General features: G+C 37.3%; 1 protein-coding gene and 1 long non-coding RNA gene across 2 annotated transcripts; both read right to left on the bottom strand.

Annotated features, from left to right (window-relative positions):
* Positions 1 to 7,723: 7,723 nt before the first annotated feature.
* Positions 7,724 to 16,484, bottom strand: LOC139758367 (uncharacterized). Its single transcript, XR_011714807.1, has 2 exons — positions 16,183 to 16,484; positions 7,724 to 14,054 (listed from the first exon to the last, which is right to left on the bottom strand). It is a non-coding gene; the product is annotated as an uncharacterized lncRNA (long non-coding RNA).
* Positions 16,485 to 20,881: 4,397 nt separating this feature from the next.
* Pfdn2 (prefoldin 2) lies at positions 20,882 to 26,652 on the bottom strand. The gene is made up of 3 exons (XM_071679666.1): positions 26,470 to 26,652; positions 24,700 to 24,823; positions 20,882 to 22,439 (listed from the first exon to the last, which is right to left on the bottom strand). The coding sequence occupies exons 1-3, from the start codon at positions 26,619 to 26,621 to the stop codon at positions 22,266 to 22,268; spliced, it is 450 nt and encodes a 149-aa protein (XP_071535767.1). The 5' UTR covers positions 26,622 to 26,652; the 3' UTR covers positions 20,882 to 22,265.
* Positions 26,653 to 27,204: the final 552 nt, after the last annotated feature.

Below are 27,204 nucleotides of genomic sequence, written 5' to 3'. Positions count from 1 at the left end.
CCATGAAAATATAAAGTGCCATTGGAGGCTCTCTCTCTCTCTCTCTCTCTCTCTCTCTCTCTCTCTCTCTCTCTCTCTCTCTCTCTCTCTCTCTCTCTCTTCGGCCGTAAATGTAATTTGCGAGCTAGATCGCGCACCAGAGTTATATACATCTTTCAGCATCAGGCTCAGGGGCATAAAATGTAAAACAATTCCCCTGGACTCTCTCTCTCTCTCTCTCTCTCTCTCTCTCTCTCTCTCTCTCTCTCTCTCTCTCTCTCTCTCTCTCCTGTGTTTCAGAGGCGGGCAATTTGTTCCAAGCAAAGGAAACCCCCCCCCCCCTTCTTAATCTTCGCTTGTCTTCCCTCCACATCCTCCGGTTTTGCCTCATGTTATTTTCCTGGACGTCCGGGGGGGGGGGGGATCCAATAAGCCATCTATCACCATTTGATGTAAGGCGAACGCTGCAAGTCTACGTGTTGGTGATCGTAACACGTTCGGGAATGCTGCTGCGTTGTCCGTGACGACCCCAAGTGTCTACTGCGAGAATTCCCTCTGCCAATTCGGCTTTTGCGCTACAGACGTGCAAATGATACTACGTTACAGGAGTTTCTTTTCTTTTTTTGGGTACAAATGCACTACAGTCTGGTGCATGGGATTACAAGGGAGAGACAATTAACGGAAGACCTGATTGGTCTATGACGAAGGTATCTGGTAGAGGAGGGTACATGGGAGAGACAGGTAACAGAAGACCTTATCTACTATAATAAGGTTAACTACTGAAAAACAGTACAGTAACAGTGACTCTAATACCTGGTCTATATAGACGTAGAAACTATCGTAAAGGTAAGCTATACTTAGTAACAATTATAGAAGGATTTAGCAGAAACATCCACCTAAATAAATTTACTGACGTCAAGAGAAAGGGAGTTAGCGAATATGACAGTAATGTAAGTAGACTATGAGGCATTAGGCACTTAATGACGACTACTAAAGTGAACTATTGTAAATCAAAGTGGGACTTGCAACAGGATATAATAGCCTTGGCCATCAGGGAGCTGGGGACGAAATCCATTCTCTGCGGTGATCACGAAAAAATGAAAACTTACGACATCCCGACCCACTCTTTACGAGTTAACTTCCCTCGTATATACGTTATACTAATTTTCATGAAACACTTGGCTCATTTACGCGTTTACGTAAGGCGGCGAGGGCTTACGCTTGCCCCATTTACAGGCTTACGTACGACACGCTGTCGCTTAGGGGAGTGAGAGAGAGAGAGAGAGAGAGAGAGAGAGAGAGAGAGAGAGAGAGAGAGAGAGAGAGAGAGAGAGAGAGAGGAGACCCTTAACTTACAAGCTCCTCTCGAGTAGCATTTCCGCGCGTGTGTGTGTGGGTGTGATAGAGAGAGAGAGAGAGAGAGAGAGAGAGAGAGAGAGAGAGAGAGAGAGAGAGAGAGTGTACCTGGCTCCGACGAGAGGCCAACAGGGTAGGTGTGTGTATCACGGTGAAAGGGCCTGGACTAGCTAGCTAGGGAGGGATAGGGAGGGAGGATAGAGAGAGAGTGGAGGACTGCTGAGAACCTCGAAAAAAAAAAAATTCCCCTTTTCCCAAGCATTCTGGAAACATGTTTTTGTACACGTGAGTTGAATAGAGGTGGAAATACCTGGAGGTGTATAAAAGATGGGTATATTGCTTGGCTACGTGAGATTACTGCGGGGTTGTGGGGAGGAGAGAAGGGGAAGGGAGGGGAGTGGGTGGGGGGGGAAATTGCTGGGTTTCTGGGAGGAGGGGAGAGAAGGGGAGGGGTTGGGGTTGGTTGGGATGGGAGGGGGAGGGAATATTGCTGAGTTGCAAGAGAAATTTTTTGGTCGGGGTGCCGAGGGAGTATTGCTGCGTTGTGGAGAATATTGCCCAGTTGCAAAGGGGAATATTGCTGAGTGGCAGGAGAACACTGCTGAGTGGCAGGGGAATATTGCTGAATTGCTGGGGGAATATAGCTCGGTGGCAGGGGGATACTGGTGAGATGGAAGGGAATATTGCCGGGATGCAGGGGAATATTACTGAGTTGCTGGGGAATATTGCTGATTTTTTGGGGGGAATATTACCGGGTGGGTTGCAGGGTAATACTGATGAGTATTGTCGCGATGCCGGGGGGAATATCGTTGGAATACGGGAATACGCGTGTTGGGGGGAGCAGCTACGGGTGTCGCATGCTAATGAGGGAAGAAAGAGAATATAAAAGGAAGTAACAAATTCAGCGTAAAAGACGTTGGTACTGTGTGTGTGTGTGTGTGTGTGTGTGTGTGTGTGTGTGTGTGTGTGTATGTGTGTGTGCTTTTAAGGTGACAGAATGCTGAAACAGGAGTCTGTTATGGCTATAGACAAAACATATCCCATTTCAGGTAAAGGAAAATAGGATAATAAGTAAAAGGAGGAGGAAATTGATCAGAGCTCCTCAGTCATTTGCAGAATTACGTCATTCCATAGCTTCGCTGGTCGAGGGAAGAAGGAGGTATCATAACGGCCAATCCTAGTATGAATGGTTTCCACACAAAAACTATGGGAAGCAGCGGCCAGACCCAATTCTGTGGTAGGCAAAGCAGACCTAATACCTGTAGAACAGGGATAAGGCAACGAGAGACTGGATTGTTTGGAGAGAATGAGCTATCACCTATATACCAGCAGTCTGAAAATACTAAGAGTTTGAATAAGAACAACTTGGAGGAAATGGAGTGTTTTAGGTACCCGAGAGTGGCCATGGAAGCAGATGGAAGCTCAGGAGATGAAGTGAGTCATAACAAGAAGGGAGGGAAGGACTGCGGTTATTGTATTTTCGCTTTATTGTCTTCTAGTTTCTTCTGACGTCGAAGGTCATATTTTGGGGCCCTGCTTCTGTCTGCCTCAATCAAATTGATATGAACAACGCATGAAAATACTTTTCCCAGAACACCACGGAATTCACGGGACAAATTTTATGATCTGGGCCATTTCTATTATCCTATAATGATCGAATTTCACCAAGAAGACACGTTTGCTTTTTGGTCATTACTCGGTAATGTTTCAGCCAGTGCTCATAATGTTTCGTACGTGAGTGTCATTTCTTTACAAGCCTAACTCAAAAGTATACTAAATCTATCATCTGATCATTTCTGGCAATTCCTTAGTTACCAGTCCATTATCATCAAACCACTAGGAAATCTTCCACGCACAACATAGAATCGACAGCTTTATCTGTCAAATTCACAGGCAACTTTATCGACATTTTATACACAACTCATGAATAATCAATATAGCATACAGTGAATCTTAAAAATTGATGAATTAGTATTTGCAAGACATCTTTGCGGGACAATCCGGTGGACTTGTTTAGCGGTATAGTCTTGGCTTCTTCGAAGGCTTTTTCTCAGCTTCGAATTCAAAGTCACATCGTGAAGACGATGGATCTCAAACAGGTGAAGCCGGGCCACTAGTGATAACCCACTCCAAAACCTAAAGACGAAGCATTCAATGGCCAGATTATATGCCTTTGCTAAGTGGTGTTAAAAACCTCTTAAGAAATACCACATATTAAATATGTATGTTGTTAGAGGAACAAAAGCCAATTACAGTAGGATAGGAAATCCTCTTAGGTTCTGAAGCAGGATCATCCCTGTGCATTACAAATCCTTTTACCATGCAACTAAGAACTTTCCATCTGTTTCCAGAGCTTACGCCTCTCTCTGGAACGAGCACAATGAATGCTGATTCCAAGGGACAAATTCTCATGATTTGTTTGGGCTCTGCTCACGTTTACATTCTCACTGGATGTTGAGCCGAATGTAATTATTGCGTTAACTCAAGTCTCGAAGAATTTGTTCGGTGGGTAACAACTCGATTACGATTGCTTCTTAACATCATCAAAGTGTTGTTCGCTAGGGACGAACAGCAGCATGGGTTTCACCTCGTGAGGCTCGGAAACCCCAGATAACAAGGATGAAGAAAATGAGACTCACAGGCTGATAACAGAGATAACATAACTGTGCAAGGTAAATGTTCTCTCCCTCCTCGAACTCAATCCCCATCCGTTCTTCGACAGACAGCCTAGCTGATTTTCGCATGGACTCCGTAACAAACATTAATTTAGCGAAGTAAAATAAATATTCATGTTTTACCCACAAGGAAGAAAGGGGGTTTAGTCATGAAACCAGGATAAAAATACACCGGGGCTTGGATCCTATCCTATATATTGTGTGCCGTATCCCTGCCTACCAAAGTTCGTATCATTAGTTTTATCGTAGCGGAAATTATTGTCCTGACAAGTTAGTATGGGAGGGAGGAAGAGGTGGGTGAGGGGGGGAACAGCCTGAGTAAAATTATGAAGATTCTGGGATTAGAAACCTTAACTAAACAACTAAGAGGAACAGTACTTTCCAAATTTGCATGTATATTACACGAGACTTCCGACTGACATTGTACATCCACCAAAAAAAAAATACTTTTTTTTTTTCAAACAGACTGATACATATATGCCATACTTGTGTATACACACAGCTAAAGTACACTCATCTGAGCGCTGAGCCAATGAAGGAGAAAAAACAACGCCATTTTATGGTTCTCTCTGAATATATCGGTGAGGAGGCTGGGGAGGTTGTGTTACAAAGATGGGATGATGTCATGCGTGATGTTAGAGACAAGGTGGAGTGGTATGGAGGTAGGAGAGAGGGACCAGCACCACATGGTGCTGCATGCATCAGACAAGACCTTGGTTCCCTTGATCTTGACGGTACGACCCTTAAGAGGACGCCATGACCCTTTGAGCACGACGGTACGATCATTGAGCACAACGGTACGATCACTGAACACGACGGTTCGACCCTTAAGCCCGATGGTTATGACCTCTTAAGCACGACGATACGATCTTTGACCGTGACCAACGATTATGACCGCTCATTAAGGATATTTTTAATAACGAGTCCTTCATCACATTGGCTTTAACTTTTGTGTCCTTTCTAGGATGGACCAATACACCTGTGTTCTGGAATTAATCATATAATTTCCCTACATGATCGCAAATTTACTGGCCACTTACTGCAATGCAAATAAATGTCTCAGTGCTGCAATATATTGCTGCTGTCTATCATAGTCACAAATTTATTGCTTTGGTGAGCCTTTAAAGACTGTAGCAATATATCCAGTTTATATGTCTTGGAACAAATTACATTTCCATATAATTTACCAGTTCAAAGCAGCATCAGAATTATCTTGAGGCAAGGAATCATATAGTTTTGAAACGGCAGTTTGGTGTTCTGTGATTAGAATAATATTAAATAAGGTGATACTAGTCCGGGAAATTTAAACGTGAGACACTGATAGGAATTTAAAAAACATGAGAAGCTTATCTAAACTCCCAAAACTCATTGTATTTTTCAACCTTCTCCTCGAAACGACCTGAAATTGCCTTGATTCCTCTTAGTCCCTTCTACACACTATCAACAAGACCAAGCGGACGTTTATGCCACAGCCCAACCTCCCCACTTGCAAGAATTCCATATGGTCCTTAGCAGCAAACTACGTTGATGGTATATTTATACTACAGATCTTGGCAATTAAGTTCTGTATACTTCTTTATGTGTTTAACCTATTTTGACAGTAAATTACTCCACGTTTTTCCCTGATATTCATAACCCTCACTACTATCACCGTATTTACTACCTTAAGAGTAATGTTAAGTTCCAAACCATGCTTCTTTGCCTCTTTTCTGTTATCTAAACCTAACCCCACTATTTTAAAATCTTTCAATGTCTAAAGCTAGGTTTGATGCGCGGTTGAACTCGTTTACCAACCTCTAGGTAGCCCCTTCCTACTGATAAATAATGTAATGTAAATGAATATTCTGATACCGCCTTGTATCTTTCCCATTACGATTTTTTTTCTCTCTCTTCCAATCAGTAATGTACTGTCTGCTGTTCTCAATCCAGTACCATAATCTTGAAGCACAAAAAGACTAAGAAACCTACTTGAACCTAAGTTCTCAAAATACGAAGGAAGTGGCAGTGGTACAGGAACATCGCTGATTTCAAGTTAGGCTACATTCCTTTTATGGCTCAGAGAAAATAGCCACTTTGCATATGTCAAACAAACCGAATATTTTTCTGTACTATATTCCCGTCTGTGACACAAGTCAGCAAAAAGAATATAATGTCATTGACAGCAGTCTTCTGTTGAGCCCACTACATCACCTACACACATTTATTTTATCTATAATATGCACTCTAAATGGTACTGTACACAGTCAGTGTACATAACATAATTCTAATATTGCCTATCAAAAATCAAGTGTGTCCAGTGGAAGTCTAAAGTAATCTAACCTTAATCTAATAAATAATATCAACATTCTACTAACCTGATTGTTGATAGCAAGAATCCCCACATTTGGGCTGCTATGAAACAACAGGGCATCATGTAGACTAAAAGAACACTTCAGCTTCTGTTGAAATACAGGTGAAAGTTATGATTAGGGATATGGGTTTTCTATCAGTAAAATATCATAAGATTTTTAGATCTTGTATGTGCAATTAATGTACTATTAACTATTCAAATTTTGCTTCATGTACAAAAAAATATATCAATAATGGTGGTTCATTGGTTATTTCAGCTGCAAGATTATCAACTGCCATGGTAATCAAGTTTGACAGTCGTTCTGAAACCAAATCTCCAGAAACTAAACACCTTATTCAGATGTTCAAGATAAGGCTAATACCATACAACCCTTACTGCATACATGGTCCTCTATCTCAAGAAAGGCGAGCAAGGATTCAAAAAGGGAAATAGGGTGATAAAAACTTAAGAAAATTGAGTAATCAAAGTACAGTATCTCCTTTCATTGCACTGGCTTGGTATTCAACTTTCTGACTTTCTACAGAAGAAAGCTTGCAAGAGTTAATGTATATAAGATACACTTTTAAGAGGAGAGAGAAAACAAGGAATATGAAATTCATTGAAAACAGACACTAAGACCAGCCACCATTTTCATTTAGTTTTGTTCTATGAATGTTTTTTGTCCATGAACTGAAGTTTGACATACAAAGGAATACAAAGGAATTCAAATAGCAACAGGCCACTGGGTCCCTTCCAGACAGTTTGTGATAGTGGAAGATATATGAAATTCATACATCAGTGTGGGAGGAGTAGGAACACATATGGACATATATCAAAAACACAAAAATATTAACTTTTCATGTTGCTAAGTTGGCTTAAATAATGTTAAGTCGTTGGTGTGAAGCAAAATGTTTAGCAAGTCTATTCTTAAAAGTATCTAAGTTAATAATTCCATCCACAAATAATCTTTTTGCCATTTAGTTCGAATACCTCCAAATAAACATTTATACCCAATGACTGCAAATTGGAATTAAACCCACGACTACAGAAAAAAAGTCTCCACCTGCAACAGTGGGAAATATTCCCGTGCACATGGAAAAACTGCCAAATCTACATGCATGCTACCCTCCATGTTCTATACCATGAACCCTGGATTTTTTTATCCCTCAGCTAAAGATCATGCATATAGCATTGTAAATAAAAAAATTTCAAGAAAGTTGTTTAGCAGTATCTCACAATCTGTGTAGCATTTTGAATGTGGCATGCGTGATGGTGAAATTTATGTTTTTATGTTATCATACTTGCCTACTAGCTGACCTGCAAGGTAATGATAAGTGATAAATCAAAATTTGTATCGTCAAGGATTAGTTATAAAAATCAAAATCATGCAAAATGAGACTTTTATTTTTCAATAACAAAATTGCCAAATTTACAGGAACACATAAAAACAGCTTTTTTATATCTTGGATATTGTTATTCAAATAATTTTCTTTCTATTTTGTATGGATTTTAGGGTCTTACTGACTTAGTTTTACCTATATTTATGTCATTTACAGAACACTTTTCTTTAAATTTACTTGATTCCTTTTGTAAACAATTATATTTTTCACTACCCAATATGGTTCTCAAGGAATATTGCTATCAGACATAGAAAATACAGCTTCTTTCAATATTGAAATATTGATATAAAAGGTCAAATTCATCAATTTATTTTACTGGTGGGTAACTGATGCTTCAGGAATCAGGCAGAAAATTAATTGTGCAAAGAAAGGGTTAAACCCTTTAATGCAAACCATACCTAGACCTGTAAATGAGAGGCTAGAATAGTGCATGTCAGATTGGTTTTCATACCTTGAAAAAAAATCATTATATTCAACTCCACATTATCCTTGATCTTCAAAGTCCTCCCAGCTCAGTGAGGTATATTTAAGATCACAGTATGGTGGAAGGGTAAGAGCACTTTTTGAATGTGGAAATCATTCTCTTCTCTTCCATTTTTCACTTACGCATAATATCAGTCACCTTTTGAAATTATCTTTTTTAAAGAAACTGATTAATAAATAGGCACACAGAAATTAAATGATTACCACAAAAATAAAGAAAAAGTAATATAAGATTCTAACTAGCATATTCACATCACAACATTCTATATTTTGAAACTTAGGAAAGTAGTGCCAGGAACAGGTGTACATGACTTGTGAACACTGTCCATAATCAGTAGAATGCTACTCCACTGTTTGTCTGTTTAACCCACCCTCCCTTTTTTGATGGCCCTATTGTCTAAACTAAGCGTAATTTCTCTTTAAATGCTCAACCTCTGACAAAAGGTTAATTCAATGAAAATATCATCATTATCATTAATCCTCAATAATAATAATTATAATAATAATAATGATAATGATAATATCTTTTTTTGTGCCTTAGACAGCATCAGGAACAAGCTTTCTAGGCAAAATCCTTCCTTTACTTCTTCTGTTCTTGGTTTCAGAGTGATTAATACGAGATGGGAGAATATCCAGTCACACACTCCTGCTCCTCTTAACTGTCTTCAGTAAATAATGAGAGATCCATGGGAAGATATGTAGGTTCATGTAATAATATCTAAGTATTGGAGTGATGTGGTTTACAGGGGATGACATGGAATTAGTGGGCTGAACCATGGCATATGAAGAATCAAGGAAAACCATCGAATGGGATTTGGAGACTGGTGTGGATAGGAGGCACTAATTTTAGTGCATTAAGCACAAAAGCTAAAAAGTGGATGTGAGTGAATGAGGCTATTTTTTCATGTTTCTGGAACGGCATCACTAACACAAGAAATGTCGAATATGTATAAATGATGCAAAAAAAAATAACAATAAACTTTTTTCAAAATAAATACCTGTTTCTTACATTAGCAAGGTAGTGCCAAGAAGAGACAAAAAAAAAAAAGGCTGCATTTGCTCACACCCAAGCTCTAGCTGTCATGTGTAATGCACTTAATCCACAGCCTCCTATCTGCAGTCAGACCCCAAAGACCTTTCCATGGTTTTCCCTAACTGCTTCACATTCCTTGATTCAGTCCATTCTTATTTTCTTTTTGACAGCACTTCAACCCCTGTAAATCACATCATTTCAGTTCACTCTAACCTTGGCAAGCCATTCTTCCTTCCACATGTTCAAGCCCTGATCACTCAAGATCTTTTTCACTTCATCCTTCCATTTCCAATATGTTCTCCTTTTTCCTTGTCCCATCTACTCCTGACACATGAATGCTCTATGTCAACCTTTCCTCACTCATTCTCCTGTTATGTCCAAAACATTTCAGCACACACTTTTCAACTTTACCAACCACACTCTTTTCATTACCACACCTCTCTCTTACCCTTTTATCACTACTCGATCAAACCACTTCACAGCACACATTGTCCTTAAACATTTAATTTCCAGCACATCCTCCCTTGGGACTTAAATACCTTCAGACATACCAATTTTTGCCCTCCTAAATAGCAACCTCTCTTTCCACACATTCTTTAATGCTTAGAGAACCTTCATCCTCTCACCAACACTATGACTCACTATTGCTTCCATGGTTCCATTTGCTACCATATCCACTCCCAGGTATCTAATACATTCACTTCCTCAAAATTTTCTCCATGCAAACTCACATCCCAACTATGCTGTCCCTCTACCCTGTTAACCCTAATCGCCTTGCCTTTATCCTTATGTACCCTCATCTTCTTCCATTCACACACTTCCAAATTCAGTCACTAATTTCAGTTCCTCACTTGCATCTGCATCTACCACCAGTGCTATGTCATCAGCAAACAACACACTCAATTTCCAAGCCCCCTCATCCCCTACAGGCTGCATACTCACCCCTCTTTCTGTGACTTTTGTATTCACCTACCTTAGCACCCAATTTGTAAACAAAATAAACTGCCATGATAACATCAAACACTTGGAATCACTCACTCTCCTCTCTCCCTACTAGTACACATGCCTCACATCTTTGATAAAAAGCAGCTTTCCTACCACACCATACATTCTTAAGATCCTCCACAAGACAGTTCTATAAATCCTATCATATGCTTTCTCCACATTCATAAATGCCACAAATAATAATAATAATAATAATAATAATAATAATAATAATAATAATAATAATAATAATAATAATATCAATCATAATCATAATAATAATAATAATAATAATAATAATGATAATAATAACAACAACAATAATAATACCAATACAATACTAAGTCTATTGAGTTAACTGTAGCCAAAGGCAGAAAATATGTAAAGAAAATATACACATTTCAAAAAGTGGGGCTATTATAATGAAAATGACAGAAGATTTGGGGTATAAAGGTCTGAACATTGTGATGTGCACTGAAAAAAATGGATTGCTGTTGTATATGAGGAGTGACATGCTGTCACTGGACTGACCTTGGCAAAAGAAATGGTCAAGTTGAACCATGAAGCAGGCTGTGGGACCCAGTTGTGGATGGCAAGCTCTGGTGGTAAATAATACAATTGATATAACAGCATGATACTGGATGTATGCAGAGGCCATTATTCATTGTTCTTGATGCTGCCTCACAAATGTGGGAAAGGCAAGTACGTATAAAAAGATATCATTATTGTCATTATTATGAAAAACAGCAAAAAGGGTTGGTGAATTTGGAAAAATACATAGTTATAATCATTACAGCAGCAGATTTAATGATTTCCTTAAGAATGAGTCACCAACAACCCATAATATCTCTCTGGTTACTCTTCTAGAAAATCTATTGAGCCGATGCAGCTTTGGGGATTTGTAGTGAAGTTCATCATTTACCAAGTGTATCACTGCTTTAAACTTTGATGATTTATAATTCACTTGAGATTTAGCTTGCAGTCACCACATTTAAAGATACTTACGTAGGGAAAATACTTAATTTATGAAAAGATCAACTTCGCAAGGTTCAAAACTCTTCTTGGATAAAAATATCACTCAAGCCTTTATGGATGACCTCATGTCTCATCCGTCTTATTGTGGAAGCCTTGACCACAATGAGCATAGAAGAAAAGTTTTTCTTGTTTGTGAACTTTCGTATTTTGCACTAAGTGTCTCCAATGTGTTTTCTTCTTTGAGTACTTTTGTGTTTTGCACTGTCTCCAATGTGAGATTTTATTCAATGTGAACATTCGTATGGATTCTTTTCTCTATGAAAAGTCAAGTGCTTAACTAACACTCTCATATGAGAAAAGGTCTTTTTGCAATCCGAACATTTGTATGGCTTCTCTTCCGTGGGATGTTTCATGTGATGTTTCATGTGCCTTACTAAAGCATTTCTTCTAGTGAAAGTCTTTTGACACTCTGAACATTCATGTGGTTTTCCATCAGTATGAACAGTCATATGCACTGCTACATGACTCCTTTGGGAGAAAGTCTTTTGGCAATGTGGACATTCATATGGCTTCTTTCCTGTATGAGTATTCATATGTGTCATTAAATGACTCTTCTGGGAGAAGGTTTTTTGGCACTGACAGCATTTATATGGTTTCTCTTTTGTATGAACTTTCATGTGTGTAACTAAAGTACCTCTTTGTGAGAAGGTCTTTTGGCAATGTGAACATTCATATGATTTCTCTCCTGTATGAGTTTTCATGTGCTTAACTAAAGCACTCCTTCGAGAGAAGGTCTTTTGGCAATCTGAGCATTCAAAAGGCCTCTCTCCTGTATGAACATTCATGTGCGTTGCTAAATGACTCTTCTGAGAGAACGTCTTTTGGCACTGTGAACATTCATATGGCTTTTCTCCTGTATGAACTGTCATATGCCTTATTAAACCAGCTTTCTGAGAAAAGGTCACCAGGCATTGTGAACATTTATATGGCTTCTCTCCTGTATGAACAGCCATGTGCTGGCTTAAATTACTTTTACGAGAGAATGTCTTCAGACAATGTGAACATTCATGTGGCTTTTCTCCCGAATGAACTGTCATGTGTCCTACTAAATATCTCTTCTGGGAGAAGGTCTTTTGGCAATGTGGACATTCATATGGTTTCTTTTTTGCATGAACAGTCGTGGAGTGCCTTACAGTACTCATTTCTGAGGGTGTCCTTTGGCACTTAACATTCAGAAAGCTTTTATTGTTAGGAAAGTTATGTGATTCACTAAATACCTTCTTTGGGAGGGTCTGTAATATCTATGTACATTCATATTACACCTTCTTTCTTGTAGAAAGGATCATGTATTATACTAAAAAACTCATATGGGGAGATGTCGTTTGGAAGTGTGAAAATTCACACAGCTTCCATCCTACACAGTCCTTTGAATGACTAAATTACTCCTTTAGCAATTTCAACATTCATATGTCTCCTGTTCGGAATGAAAAGTCTTGTTCTTCATTAAACAGTTTCTTTATGATGACTTGTTTGGCAATGTAAGCATTCATAATTCTTTATGGACCTTCATGATAAACATTCATATGGTTCTCTCCTGAATATTCATTCAAATTACCATGCAATTTACTTAAGCACTTATCAATATTGTTTAGGCAATTTTAACACTGATATATGGCTTTTCTCCTTTATGAAATCATTCATAGTCATGTGCCACCCTAAAGTATTTTTCATGAAGAAAGTCCCTTCAAAAATAAACCTTCAAGTGCTCCAGTGAGCTACCCCTCTAGGTGGTCTTTGGCATTTAAGGACATCCATATTCATTCTCTCCTAAAAACACTTTTTGTGTGCCATCCACTACTTTAATGCACAGTATTGATTTTCTGGGATCACCAGAATTTTCACATAAAACTTTATGAGGTTTTTTTGCCCATTATACATAATACCTGCCTGATGTAAGCCCAAGTGTGTACCAATTTCTAGTTTCCCCCAGTTGGGTCAGCTGCGAAACATGACACCCCCTTAACACAACCAACTAGCCAAGGAACTACGCATGGCTTACCCCCAACTTATGTTTCTAATACTGTCATTCGCAACAGTTCATTAGTCCCTCTACATACACTTTCCAGTGACCTACTTGTTTTCTCACACCTCAAGTCTGTTATGTATCTCTGCTCTTAAGCATTCCAAGTATGACTTCACATTAATGTTATTTACATAATTCAAACAGTAGTATATCTGTAAGAAACAAATTTACTTCCAGTCACTGCACAGAAAAAATTGCTTAAAAATATTCATACAACTACAAATTACATTTTGGTACTAAATATCAAATAAGGTTCATGCTTTAAACAGATGTGGACAGTAACACATTAATTCTAGAAAATACGGTGATATACAAAATTTGACTGCTGTACTATTAACTACATCTAGTCCTTTTCATAAGGAAGTATGGCTTATAAAACACAATTCTAGTGAGTATTACAAAGTTTCATTTCAATAAACTCAAACTACAATCCTTGTCACAAGCACTGAAACCTTTTCCTCAGATTGTTTTTACTTTGTGCTATCATTCAAATTCTCTATTTATGCCACTCTCACTTTACTGTGGTTATCAATGTTATAACTACTCACTCCTTTGTTGGTGATGGTATATAGTCTTATAAATGCTGCTGCTCTTTAGCCGCTTCTCCTTATGATGTTCCTCTAATCATAATATATATTTTTTCTTTAATAAAGCCTTCGTTTTTTTAGTGATGTCTGCTTAACTGTTGTATTTCATTCTTGGGGCAGCCAGGAAAGCTTGGATGTACATATCACATTTTTTAAATGAGCCCCAACAGCTGCCAATGAAAGGAAAATAAACATAAGGATTAAATGCTGAAGGTAATACAGATGTGGGCCCTTTGGGTCAAGGGCAGCCATCAACTACAAACTTTTACATGAAATGCTGAAAACATTCGAAAATATGGTGTGGACATCAAGTGCTGTTGATGTCACAGCTCAGCTCTCTAATTATGATTTCAAGATCACTAAAGAAGGTAATCATTAGCATCAAATATGATTGATACATGGAAATATGATCCCTGACATCATACATTGAAAATATAAAGAGATCAGAACCGCAACATCAAATAAAGACAATTCATGGAGATCTGACCCTAAAGTTCAATTTTAGAGATATCAAAATCTCAACTTTGGGAGACAATGGTATACAGAAACGATATCTTTAACATCACGTATTTCAAATTTACAAAATTCAGATCCTTAATATCTGTTATCACCTACTGTATTCAGAAATCAAACATAATAAAAATGCTGAGATATAGATGTCATAACAACAAATTCCTTCGATACAGAGTTCAAAATATAAACATATTGTAAACATAATATACAAAGAACAGACTAAAATGATCAACAATTAATATTATTCACAGAGATAAAAAATTTGGCATCAGTTCTTGATGATATATTGAGTTCAAACCCTTTACATCATATGTTGATGATATATATTGAAATAAGACACCAAATAAAAAAATGAAGTAAGTACATGCAACAACCAGATTTGGACTGTAGCTGTAATGAGCATACAAACCTATAGTCTCAATATCTTGCAAGACAATTCTACTATGATTTACTGCAAAATACTTTCCTTGCAAAATATACGATAAACCAACCCTCTACAAAAGATACGAGAAAAAAATTAGAGCTAGTACAAAGACGTGTGACAAAATTGATCCCATCCTTTAGAAATCTGGCATGCAAAGAGAGGCTAAAACAATTGGATCTCTTCTCCTTTAAAAAATGTTGACTTCACAGTGACGTAATTCAAGTGTTCAAATTCTGAAAAGTTCGATGAAGTAAACCACGAGCATCTTTTCGAAATACAAGAAAATAAGGTTAATAGAACAAATGGGATAAAACTCAAAGATGTAGTAGGGACGTGGGAAAAAGCTTCTTTTACTGTAGGTGTGTTGAGCACAGGAACAAGTTACCATCGGATGATGTGAATGCTAAACCTATAAACACTTTGATAAAAATGCCAGAAATAAACGTACAAACAACCGCAGTGACAAGGACACTAGAAGGCTAATGTGCTGCAGCGGGGAGTTGGTGATAGCTTAAATAAGTACCGAGCAGAATTAAATTTTTTTGTTAAGTTAGTTTTATTTTGTTCAGACAACCCAGTCGTGGGCCAATCAGACCTCCTGTTGTCTGTCTTTTTCATGTAAACTCGTGTAAACGTCATCAATGCATTCCTGGAAAATGCATTTTCCTATAAAACACAATATTAATTGGGGTTTTGACGTGGTATACCAAATCATAAACATGTTTTACGGACAAATAAGGCAGAAAATCTTTTAAAATTAGAAAAAATAATATCAACATACCAAAATACTAAAACATGTAGATATACATTTCTGCATGGTTTTTAGGTTAAGTTTGTAAGGTAAGGTTTAGTTTAGCTGTATATTTCCTCTGGTTTTTGATACCATTTGAACGAATCTGACCTTCATTTCTACCACAAATCAATACTTTATGTGATTTCCTTCAACCCCTCAAAAAACAGGTCCACACCGGTACCGAATACACGGTGGATGAAGTGGAGGAGGATATTTCAAACTGAAATGACTTTTGAAGGTCAGAATCGCGCATATCAAAAACCAACGGAAAAGTAATAATTTTTTTGCTCCAAACGTGTGGGCGTCCGAGATGGTAATTATACCTTCCTTTACTACTATCAATTGGTGATCAACCACTTGAGCACCGCATCGCTAAATACCTACATATTAAATGATTTCGTTATGTAATGCCACTCTGGTGTTCAGAGAATACAATAACAACGGCAGGGAATCATATGGGGCATTGCAATTAATTAAATGGTGTTTAAATAAGACCATATCAAAATACAGCATCACAATGGACATAAATGAGACCTTTTTAGTATCAAAATAAAAGCTCTTTCCTCACTTGATCGTCGTGTAGTAGTCCATTCCACTGGTTTCACGTCTTCTTCTTATAAATTAATACTATAATTAGCACTGACCGTAAAATACTACAAGTTTATGTTTACAATTGGTGGAGTCTGATATTGTCCTTAGTACCAGCCGCTGTCGCCAGAGGGAAGCTTGGTTGCGTTCAACAGTCTCGATATATTTCAGGTGACGATGGTCGCGTTCAGTGTCATGGGCCATGTGTATAGTGAGAACGTATTTGTGGTCTTAGAATTATCTTTAACACCTTTTTCAGGTGTTAAAGATTTTTCTAGTTGGTGGATGTAGTAGCTGACGTTGACTGCCATAATGACCCTGTTCAGTTAATAGGCCTAAAGCCCAAACAACTAACCAACCACCAACCGTGTTCAGCAAATCATCAAAAGCCCTTACCTCAGATAGTTTATCTTCGATTTATTTTCTTTTAGCTTAGGCTGTGATTTTTGGGTTATATCAAGTTAGGTAATCAGGTTCAGTGTAAAGATAGAACAATTCAGATACAGTAAGGTTCTGTTGATGGTCCTCGGTTTTATTTACGATTTTAGAATCATTTTTGGTAAAGATATGCCAGTGGTGTTGTGTTCCCTGAGTGCAGATACCCATGAGTTGATCGTCTGTATTTTCTAAGAAATGCCAAAAGATTCCATTGTCAACGTACCAGTGAATCTCCCGCATCGTTACATTCATCGGTTATCGCAATGAACTGAAAATACTTTCTTACAGTACCAACGATTTCCAAATGGCTTACAAACCTCAGGATCCTTTCTATGGACTCCTTCTTCTTTGAGGTTGCGCTGCGCTCAGAAGCAGCGACATGATAGGCTTTTGTGGAGTGAGAAAGTACTTTCATGAACTGATGACGTATAGAATATGTCTAGGAAGTAAATATATGTTACGAGACAATCTGTAATCTAAGAATTACATTCATATTTGTACAAACAGGAAGAAGGTTCAAATCTAATTGTGTTAGTCTTTTTCTAATACTATACTACTGTTAACTTTTCCATTTCCCTTTTTCAGTGTCTATGTTACAGAACCTGCTAGGTCATGCATTATACGATATCTTAATCTTGCATGTGCTATAAATGAATTCAAATTACCTTCAAAGAAGTTATACCTCAACTTAAACGTGCTTTCTAACGCATCGTCGTGCTCTGTTATATTTTGTGGTAGACCACACTGCATTGTATTTACCAATCTGACAGTTTTGGGATATGGCTAATCACTACATATGATGTATTTTTATTTTAAGTAAATGATTTTTTTTGAACTGAATTGAACTGAACCAGTTGTCGGCGATTAAGAACTTAATATGCAGATTACACAACAAAGCATCAGAGTAAACACAAATCCTGATGCTTTTCTTGTTCCCGGAATTCTCATTCCCTTTTCATTAACCTTTCCCCTTGATCTTGTATGTCATTTTTCCCGCGGAATGTTTAGTATGCAGAAGGTTAATAGTATATTTCATGTATATCTATGTATAGATAAGGAGGCCTTATCGACACGCATGCCTTAGTATTTTGCACGCCCTCTTTCTCTCCAAAGGCTTGCATAGCCTCAGAAAAAGGGGTAGTGTAAAGGAGGTCAATACTACTTTTATATATATATATATATATATATATATATATATATATTTTTTTTTTTTTTCTTTCAAACTATTCGCCATTTCCCGCATTAGCGAGGTAGCGTTAAGAACAGAGGACTGGGCCTTTGAGGGAATACCCTCACCTGGCCCAATTCTCTGTTCCTTCTTTTGGAAAATTAAAAAAAAACCGAGAGGGGAGGATTTCCAGCCCCCCGCTCCCTCCCCTTTTAGTCGCCTTCTACGACACGCAGGGAATACGTGGGAAGTACTCTTAATCCCCTATCCCCAGGGATAATATATATATATATATATATATATATATATATATATATATATATATATATATATATATAGAAAAGGGCGATTCGTATGTATCGCCCTCGTGTCTCAGTATCTTCCCTTGCACATCCTCTTTCTCTCCAAAACTTTGCATAGACTCGCTTTATACTTAAGGCCATCATGCTATATTAAATTATCTATGATTAGATTTCCTTATTCCGTCCTACTGCAAGACCTCTCACTCTTGTTAATACAAAGGGTTATATATTGCTTCTCATTTTGAATCAGAATCAAATTCAGTACAGTCATGGTCCAATTGCAAGACACTGAAGAGTGCCTGTATTTGGCTTTCTTTTGTTTCACATTTTACAGGTACTGTAGGGTATAAATCAGGTGGTCCTTTAACATACTAATGTTGGGTATTTGCCCGTCGGACTCAATTACATACCAAAACAATGAAGAGAAAATCTGTATATTTGTCTTGTCTGAAGAAATTTCTGGGGCTCTTTCCACCATTCTGCCTCATAACTGAATATTCGTTACATGACTTGATGTCTCCTCCGTAGCGTTACATTGCTACGTAGTTTGTTTGTTAAATATATCATTTGGTTACACTGGGTTTAACATCCCAAATGACCTACCTGAATCTCCAGGTATCCAATATATATATATATATATATATATTTTTTTTTTTTTTTTTTTTTTTATACTTTGTCGCTGTCTCCCGCGTTTGCGAGGTAGCGCAAGGAAACAGACGAAAGAAATGGCCCAACCCCCCCCCCCCCATACACATGTACATACACACGTCCACACACGCAAATATACATACCTACACAGCTTTCCATGGTTTACCCCAGACGCTTCACATGCCTTGATTCAATCCACTGACAGCACGTCAACCCCTGTATACCACATCGCTCCATTTCACTCTATTCCTTGCCCTCCTTTCACCCTCCTGCATGTTCAGGCCCCGATCACACAAAATCTTTTTCACTCCATCTTTCCACCTCCAATTTGGTCTCCCTCTTCTCCTCGTTCCCTCCACCTCCGACACATATATCCTCTTGGTCAATCTTTCCTCACTCATTCTCTCCATGTGCCCAAACCATTTCAAAACACCCTCTTCTGCTCTCTCAACCACGCTCTTTTTATTTCCACACATCTCTCTTACCCTTACGTTACTTACTCGATCAAACCACCTCACACCACACATTGTCCTCAAACATCTCATTTCCAGCACATCCATCCTCCTGCGCACAACTCTATCCTTCAAAAACAGTTTTCCTTTAGATTTACTATTGTCATATATTCAAAACCACCTTGCTTAATTTCATCTCTGTCCACTCTAGATATGATGTACAATCATGCACCAGCTAGGAATTCAAAATACCATAGCTGCGACTGTGGCATGGATCACTGCTGATTTTAAATTTTTTTAATTGTTCGCATTATGGTCAACAAATTTCATATCGTTATCCCTGTGTACTCAAGTGATTGTTTTCACTCTAGAGTTCAGTACTTAACACTGTATATTCATATAAAACATTTCGCCTAGAATCTTTCTTTAAACTTTTGTCCTTTGCTCTGTACTTCTTATCTACATTTCCTGGGTTATTGGATTTCTTGCAAACTTCATCAGCATCTCCACCAAAACGGTTTGTTTCCACTATTGCTTGATCTAATCTTTTATTTGACCCACATTCTATATTTCTCATGGTTATTTTTGCTATTCCAGTCAACTCTCTTGACGTCCTATTATTTTTTTCATTCTTTCCATTTCATATCATCAGCGTTCATGCCTTCTCTTTACATTTTTCCTGTGCCCAACCCTATCTATTTTACCTGTAATTTTCATTCTTATTTTTCCAATCTTTATCTGGCAGTACAACTATCTTTCTTTGACTACAGAGAATAGCTTAGAAAGGTGGGGAAGGCATGCTGAAATGGTTTGCGGAAATATGGACAGGATGCTGGAGGAGAGGCTGACAAACGGTATTTGTGTCAAAAGGAAGACCAAATTGGAGACAGAAGGATGGATTAAAAAGGTTTGAGTACTTTGGGCCTGAACATCCAAGAGGGTGTGTGGTGAGCACAGGACTGAGTGAATTGGAGTAAGAGGTTGTACAGGGGGAAAATGATGTCAATGGACTGAACAAGGGCAAGTGAAACTGTCAGGGGAAACCTTGGAAAGGTCTGTGGAGCATGAATGTGGATATCCAGGGGGCTATGGTTTTGGTGCATTACAGACAACAGCTAGAAAGTGGACGGGAAAGAATGAGGCTATTCATTACCTGTTCATGTAACTATCTTGCTTACATTAGAAACTTTGAACAATCATGAAGAAAGAAATGTATACACTGCTCAATACATCTTAAAATTGACACATTTTCACTATTTCTTACACCCCTTCTTTCTCCCCTAAGGATAAGGGAAAAGCATACTTCAAATATACTCCCTGCATGTAGCAAAATGACTAAAAGAGGTGGGAGTGGAGGACTGGAAATCCTCCCATGTATTACTTTCCCAAAAGAAAAGACAGAGAAGGGGGTCATGAGGATTTTTCCCTTTTGACACAGTTATCTGTTCTTGACGCTACCTCGCTGATGTAAGAAATGACGAATATGTATGGAAAAGTCTTTGAGTTTAGGATACCTGGATTTCAAACTCATACATCTGTTGAGAAGGCATCTTTTTATGTCCTTACACTTCCCTTACACAAATTCTGCTCAAATGTTGCTCTTGGTCTTATTCTTCAAAAGTAAATCTGACACGTCATACTGAAACTGCAGAAGGATAACAAAACTATGAATTACATTAAGCTTCAAAATCAAAATCATGTATTTTGCTAATTAAATGAAAAAATTCAACATCCTTCTCATTACAATTGCAAAGAATATAACATATTCAACATTACAACACATTACCAAGATGTAATATGAACTGCCCAATATTCCCCCCCTTTTAATTTCTATCATTTATATCATGGGCACTTGTCTGGCACACTATAAATCAAATTATAATGCACTGTGACAACAGGAACATTACTGTTGAATTGTACAGAATGATAAAAAGCTTTCAATGTTGCCTGCTAATTACACACACACACACATATATATACATATACATGTAACTTTATGAAAATCCGATTATGCACACTTTAGCCACATTTCTTTGAGCTGGATACAGATTGTTTTACAAAATATCTCATCACAGTATTTTGCTATATAATTAACCTGAAACTGTGATGGTATACTCCACACTAGTGTTAGACTATTAAGATTTTCAACACATAAATGCCTAAATTCAATTTACCACAAATTACCATCTCTGTACAATTACTAATAGTCCGTAAAAAAAGAAAAAAAAGTCACAACCATCTGATACATTTAAAAGCTTTGTGAAGCAACCTTTTATATCAAGAGCAATGCCAAATTAGTATAATTTTACTGACATAGAATTTCAAGCTAGTTTCTGATGAGTACCTTTGCTACAACAAATTCACACCATGGGTAAAAAAGAAAAAAAAATACATATAACAAAACAGTTTATGCTAAAGGCATGAATCTTTGTAAAGTAAAAAAAATCAAAGACACTGAGCATAAATTCACATAACAGTCCTCAAAAGAAGTAACTTAAACTGAGGAATTACACGAGAAAATGGAACATGAGAAGTTGTCACGCAGGCTCAAAATAAAAGAAAGCCCAGGATTCCTGTTATTGCTTTGAAATATTAAGCAAAATTTTATCAACATATGACATTAGATGAACATGAAAACTGTATGCCTATTTCCATGTTGGTGAAGACACTTTGCTTCTGGCAGTGGTGATCTTGCCTATTACTGATTGAATATGCCTCATTTATTTTCATATCAACTACAGCACATATGAAACAGACATTCACACATGTCCTCACCCATTCGTCCATGAACTTTGAAAAAATCTTTGTCAGTTCTTGGGCAATTTCTGTGAAATGGTTTCCTGTGAAATAAAAGCTCAGGAAGAGTTGTACAGGATTCCAATCTCAGCCATACTAAACTGAACTTGGACAATTTTAAGATTTCAGCCACTTTTTAAGCTAGTTCAACCAAAAAGTAAAAACTGAGTTAAAGTTCCAAGTTTGGAGCCCTTGCTGAATATCCAGCTGAAGAAAGACTGTAAAACAGCCAACTATGTAAACTGATTACTGAACATGACTAGGATTTACTAGCAACAAGGATGCCCTGGGTATTTGTTGTGGTGTCTGGCTGATGAGTTTCTTTCAGATCGTCTTGTCCTCTAATTTTGATATTATGTTTTGCACGGAATTCGTTGACTTCCTTTCCCTTGCTGACTAGTTTTGAGTTGAGGCTATCTATCACCTTTGTTAACTGAAAAATAAAATGGAAATAAATGAAATTACATCCATATGACACAGTAACACTACTTTCAATCAAAATCTATATATCAATGTAAAGAGTCTGAGGCTACTTCTGAGATTCCTCTATTCCTAGACAAAAATAAAATTTTTCTTAATACTTAATTTCCTTTCCTGCATCACCAAAGCAGTCTCTAAAACAAACAATGACCTCATTTTCACACATCAGTTTAGCTGTCATGCATATGTACTAAATCAGAGATCACAGCCCAGTATAGCCCAAAAGGTTACTCCACGGTGTATGTTGACTGCATAATACGTCCTGGTTGAGCATCTTTACAGCATGTTACAAATTACGCAATGTTCCAATTCTTTCTACTGACGTTCCTATATTAGTAACTGGGTGTTTGACCAGCATACTAACACAAAACCATCTTTATATCTTCATATACAAAAGGAAACATTATGGCTGCCATTTGAAAGGACCACCTCTGATTTCTTCAACTAAGAATAGGTGCCTGCTTCAAAGTCAATGAACATCTTGTCACATCTTTCAAAGTACGCAAGATGAAACTTAACACTCTCAGGGTCTTGGACTGCGTGTTTTCCCCACCTGCTCAGAGTACATGGGTCTCAGCATACTTCATGCTAACCCAACACATAAAAGATCTTTTTCAACAAAATATGCTCTAAGATAAAAAAAAAATTTTTTTCTAACCAAACATCCCAAAATACTCAACTAGAATTTCATCAAATCAAAAACAGACATCTCTATGTGTATTCAAATTAAGTATTACCTAATGGGATTGTGCAAAAATTCATAATTTTTGAATCATTGCAGAAATGATACTCAATGATGTAATGTCTATAAATTTCATTAGAATTCAAGCCTGAATAATGATATGAGGATAAATAACATGGAAACATCTGTACCCACTTGCATCCTGGATCTCATTCTTTTGTTCAGTCACTCAATTCCAGTAAACATGTTTATAATTTCATTGAATAAACACTTGATATGTCAGTCATCTAACATTCTCAACTCCAACTTCAGTAAATATGAAGAGCTATCTTCAATATAATTCTTTTTACCCGCAGATAAATTTCTATGACAGAGTCCTGGTGTCATTCAGGATCTCACTAAAGGCTCCTCCAGTTCAAGGCTGGATTACTTCCAGTTGCAAGGAAATGCAAACTCCTTTGGGTAAGATGTTCATTGACAAGATTGTACTTGCAGTGATACAGCCTCATCAAAAATAGCTTTTCACTCGTGCTGTAACCTCGAGAAGACAGGGTCTGGTTACATAACCTCTGTATGATGAATAGCAGTAAAATTTTTGGCCTCCATCTGCTGCCTTACAATGAATGAAATATATGAAAGCCAGTGATATAAAACACACTCAACATTAAACTTTCATACAATACTCCAAATTAATTTGCATATCAATAACCCAAGAGGGTATATCTAACAATCTGCATGTGCATATATGAAAACCCTGAGAGAATCAAACTTGCATGATAAGCACTCTAAGAGTATGGAGGTCCTCAGTTCATATATTCACCTACACATACACACATTTTAATAATCAACTATACAACCCAAAGAACCCTAACATGAAGTTTCAAAAAATAAAAAAATCTATTGTGCCAAAGATGCAATTTCCACACAGAAAACATTGAGCCTTTATTCCTTATATGCACTATGCTCATCCAACAAAGACACACATATAATATCCTAACAATGTATGACCTGTTTTCCTGCTTGGTGGACATGGCCACCTTTCTGATCACTGCAGGAATTCCACAGAGGGGACTTCTTGGATTGGATGGTAAGTTGTAAACCTGAACACAATACAAAAAGGACACAACACACATATTTTCTATAAAAAGTATTTTCACATAACTGTATTTGCAGGAATAAATGAACAAACAATTTTCTTAACAAAATAACAATACTAATAACTTTATGATCATTACACATAAAAACAATAATGTTTCTTTATCCTAACACTAATTAAATTCTTATTGGCTGATGACTCAAATAGGAGCTGGAAACTTAAATGAAGGCAGGAACCAATACATAATCAAATGGTGATACTAGAAGTGAATCTGTACTTCATTATCTAACAAAAGTAGCAGTTTATGTGATAAGGTGGTTTATAGTTTATAAGCAATAATAAGTCAACAGATAATTACAATCAGTGCAAAAATATACTACAGGAAATGACATAGTTATGAAGATATGATGTTCATAACTTGTCTAAAACCCTTACTTGTTCTCTATTGTTCAGTAGTGCTGGCAAAACCTCCATCACAGTTCGTTCTACAAGGACTCCTCCAACCATGCGGAAACACTTCCGATCAGGAGAAACATCTTGAAGAGTCTCAATTACAATCCTGAGAATGTTGATAGTAAATAAAAAAGAGAAACATTACTGTAAATCTCTATCCTAACTCTTGTTCTGAATTCATGCGATTCGAAGACCAATATGAATTATGATTTCAATCAACACCGTGAACCTTTTCTTTTCCTTAGTGAATGTGTGTGTGTGTGTGTGTGTGTGTGTATGCAAACCTGGTATTACTAGACTCTGCCTGCACAAGGTTACACAACAAGTTAAAAATCACTTTTGACAAGGCTGTATCACTGGAAGTACAATCTTGTCAAAAAACTTCTCACTCTAAAGGAGTCAAATTTTTCTCTACTATTAGCAGCAGTGTAACCTTGAAGCTGCAGGAGCCCCTAATGAACATATGAATAACTATATACTATTCAACAAAATTCATTAAAGCATATATAAATGCATATATGAAGAAATCTGTTGGGTTATGTAATGCAAAAGAAGGGTTAAGCACTTCTAAACAAAAATCAACAAAACCTATGAAAACCTTATCTAACCTCCCTACCAGTTAGGACTCATCTTCATGTGAAATATCTTACTCGGAATAAATCATTCACACCCATGACCGAGCAAAGCGTAAATGCTACCCAAAGAAAACACATAAATGACAAAGCAAGTGGCAATGCAATTCCTGGGGCAGACCAAATCAATGCTGGGATATTTCTAAGTACACTTTTCAGTTACTAGGAGAGGTCAGGCATTCTTTGACTCCGTTGAGTTTTAAAATGTGTTTCACATTTCATATAAACTAACACTACATTTCTTCTTAATACACATAACCCTCACTACTATGATCTTAACATTCTTTCATAAATAATAATACTATAAACCATATTCTGCAACTATTACTATATTCTCTAAAATACTATACTTGCATTGGGGAACGTAAACCTTCAGTATCAGAGGCTAATGAAAAAGAAGAGCTAAACTAGATTTTAAACCCAATTTCTTCTATACATTCATTCTAAAACTTCTAAGCTTACCAACACTGAACTCTGACTTGCTATCAATACACAAAGCAGGTCACAGCGATGTATATGATATTGTATCTCGAGCTTGGGAAGGTCTATACATTATTGTTTCATACACATACATTATTGTTTCAAGGAAAATAAGATACATCAGTAATATTTACTTGTATGGATCCTAGAACACAAAGAGGATCTTCAATTGGTATTAGATTTCTTGTAAAAAGAGAATTATTAAAAATCTAAAAACCCCAAGAAAACCAATCTAGCCTAACGTACCCTAATAAGGGTTAAGAGAGTAGCCCTCAATACATTTAATGTACTGATATGTTATTCATAAATCTTAATAAGTGAGCCTCCACGTCTCTAATGTTGAATAACTCTACCGTAGCCTTCCTGCTGATGGTACGGTACCGCATGAGTAGTTACTTAGTATATAACTATTATCCACCACATCAAGGACGTACTTATGTATTATCCATACCAAGATATTTATTTCATCACATGCAATAACACAGCCCATAAACCTCCTCCCATCATCTGTTGGTAACATTAGAATAAACTGTCATTTCTCACAGGTGGTTCAGCGAACTCCACCCTGACAGTTCGCGAGAAGCATGACTCGCTTCCCTGCAGCCATGTCTGGCTACAACTACCTATCATCATTACTCACTTATGTTCGTTCAGATCTTGCTCCAGCTCGGTGATTTTGGCCATTAAGGACCTCTGTTCATTTCTCAGTTGTTGAAACTTCTGTACTATTTCTTCTCCCTCACTTTTCGTGAGCATTTTTGGAGTAGGCGCCCCAGGTTTCTTGTCTGCCATGTTTGTTTTGCTCAGTGAAGGACTGACTGGTTGGTTCTGAAAGGAAAGTCAAAAATATAATTTTTAATCAAGATTTTACATGTCTTTCACAAAAGAGTAATCCACACTTTTTAATAGATATTTTAATATATAAATAATGTGTCCACAACTTAGTCTTACAATATGTTTACATATTAAATGTGACAATAAATTCGTAAAATCTCGAATATACTGATTCATTTCAGTTCTTTCATAGAGAATCACGGGGAAATTCTGCTATGAGGATTTTTCCCTACAATCTGCTGGCTGTATCATTATAAGTGTGGTAAACATTTATATGGGGTTTGGAAGGTATAGGTTCCTTACGTTCTGGCTCCCTTTAAAGTCTGTTTACCGAAATATTTATACTCTCCTGCATGTACCTCACAAACTCTCTCTCTCTCTCTCTCTCTCTCTCTCTCTCTCTCTCTCTCTCTCTCTCTCTCTCTCTCTCTCTCTCTCCAGATCGTTACAGAGCTACGAGCTCTTCCTTTTTAGGAGTCCAGTCTGTTGATGACTCATCCACCCAACTCCCCCTTATCCTTCCCTCATCCCTCCCTTATAC

This window comes from Panulirus ornatus, chromosome 30 (assembly GCF_036320965.1).
Source record: "Panulirus ornatus isolate Po-2019 chromosome 30, ASM3632096v1, whole genome shotgun sequence".
Lineage (NCBI taxonomy): Eukaryota > Metazoa > Arthropoda > Malacostraca > Decapoda > Palinuridae > Panulirus > Panulirus ornatus.
Note: the sequence above shows the minus strand (reverse complement) of the source record. Positions and strands in the feature narration are given on the sequence as shown.

Excerpts from the sequence above, each read along its gene's own strand:
- Pfdn2 (XM_071679666.1), bottom strand. The coding sequence starts at position 26,621 with ATGGCAGACAAGAAACCTGGGGCGCCTACTCCAAAAATGCTCACGAAA. Across the intron at positions 24,824-26,469 it reads CAAGATCTGAACGAACATAA|GATTGTAATTGAGACTCTTC; the intron begins GTGAGTAATGAT and ends CAACATTCTCAG. Across the intron at positions 22,440-24,699 it reads TACTGAACAATAGAGAACAA|TTAACAAAGGTGATAGATAG; the intron begins GTAAGGGTTTTA and ends TTTATTTTTCAG.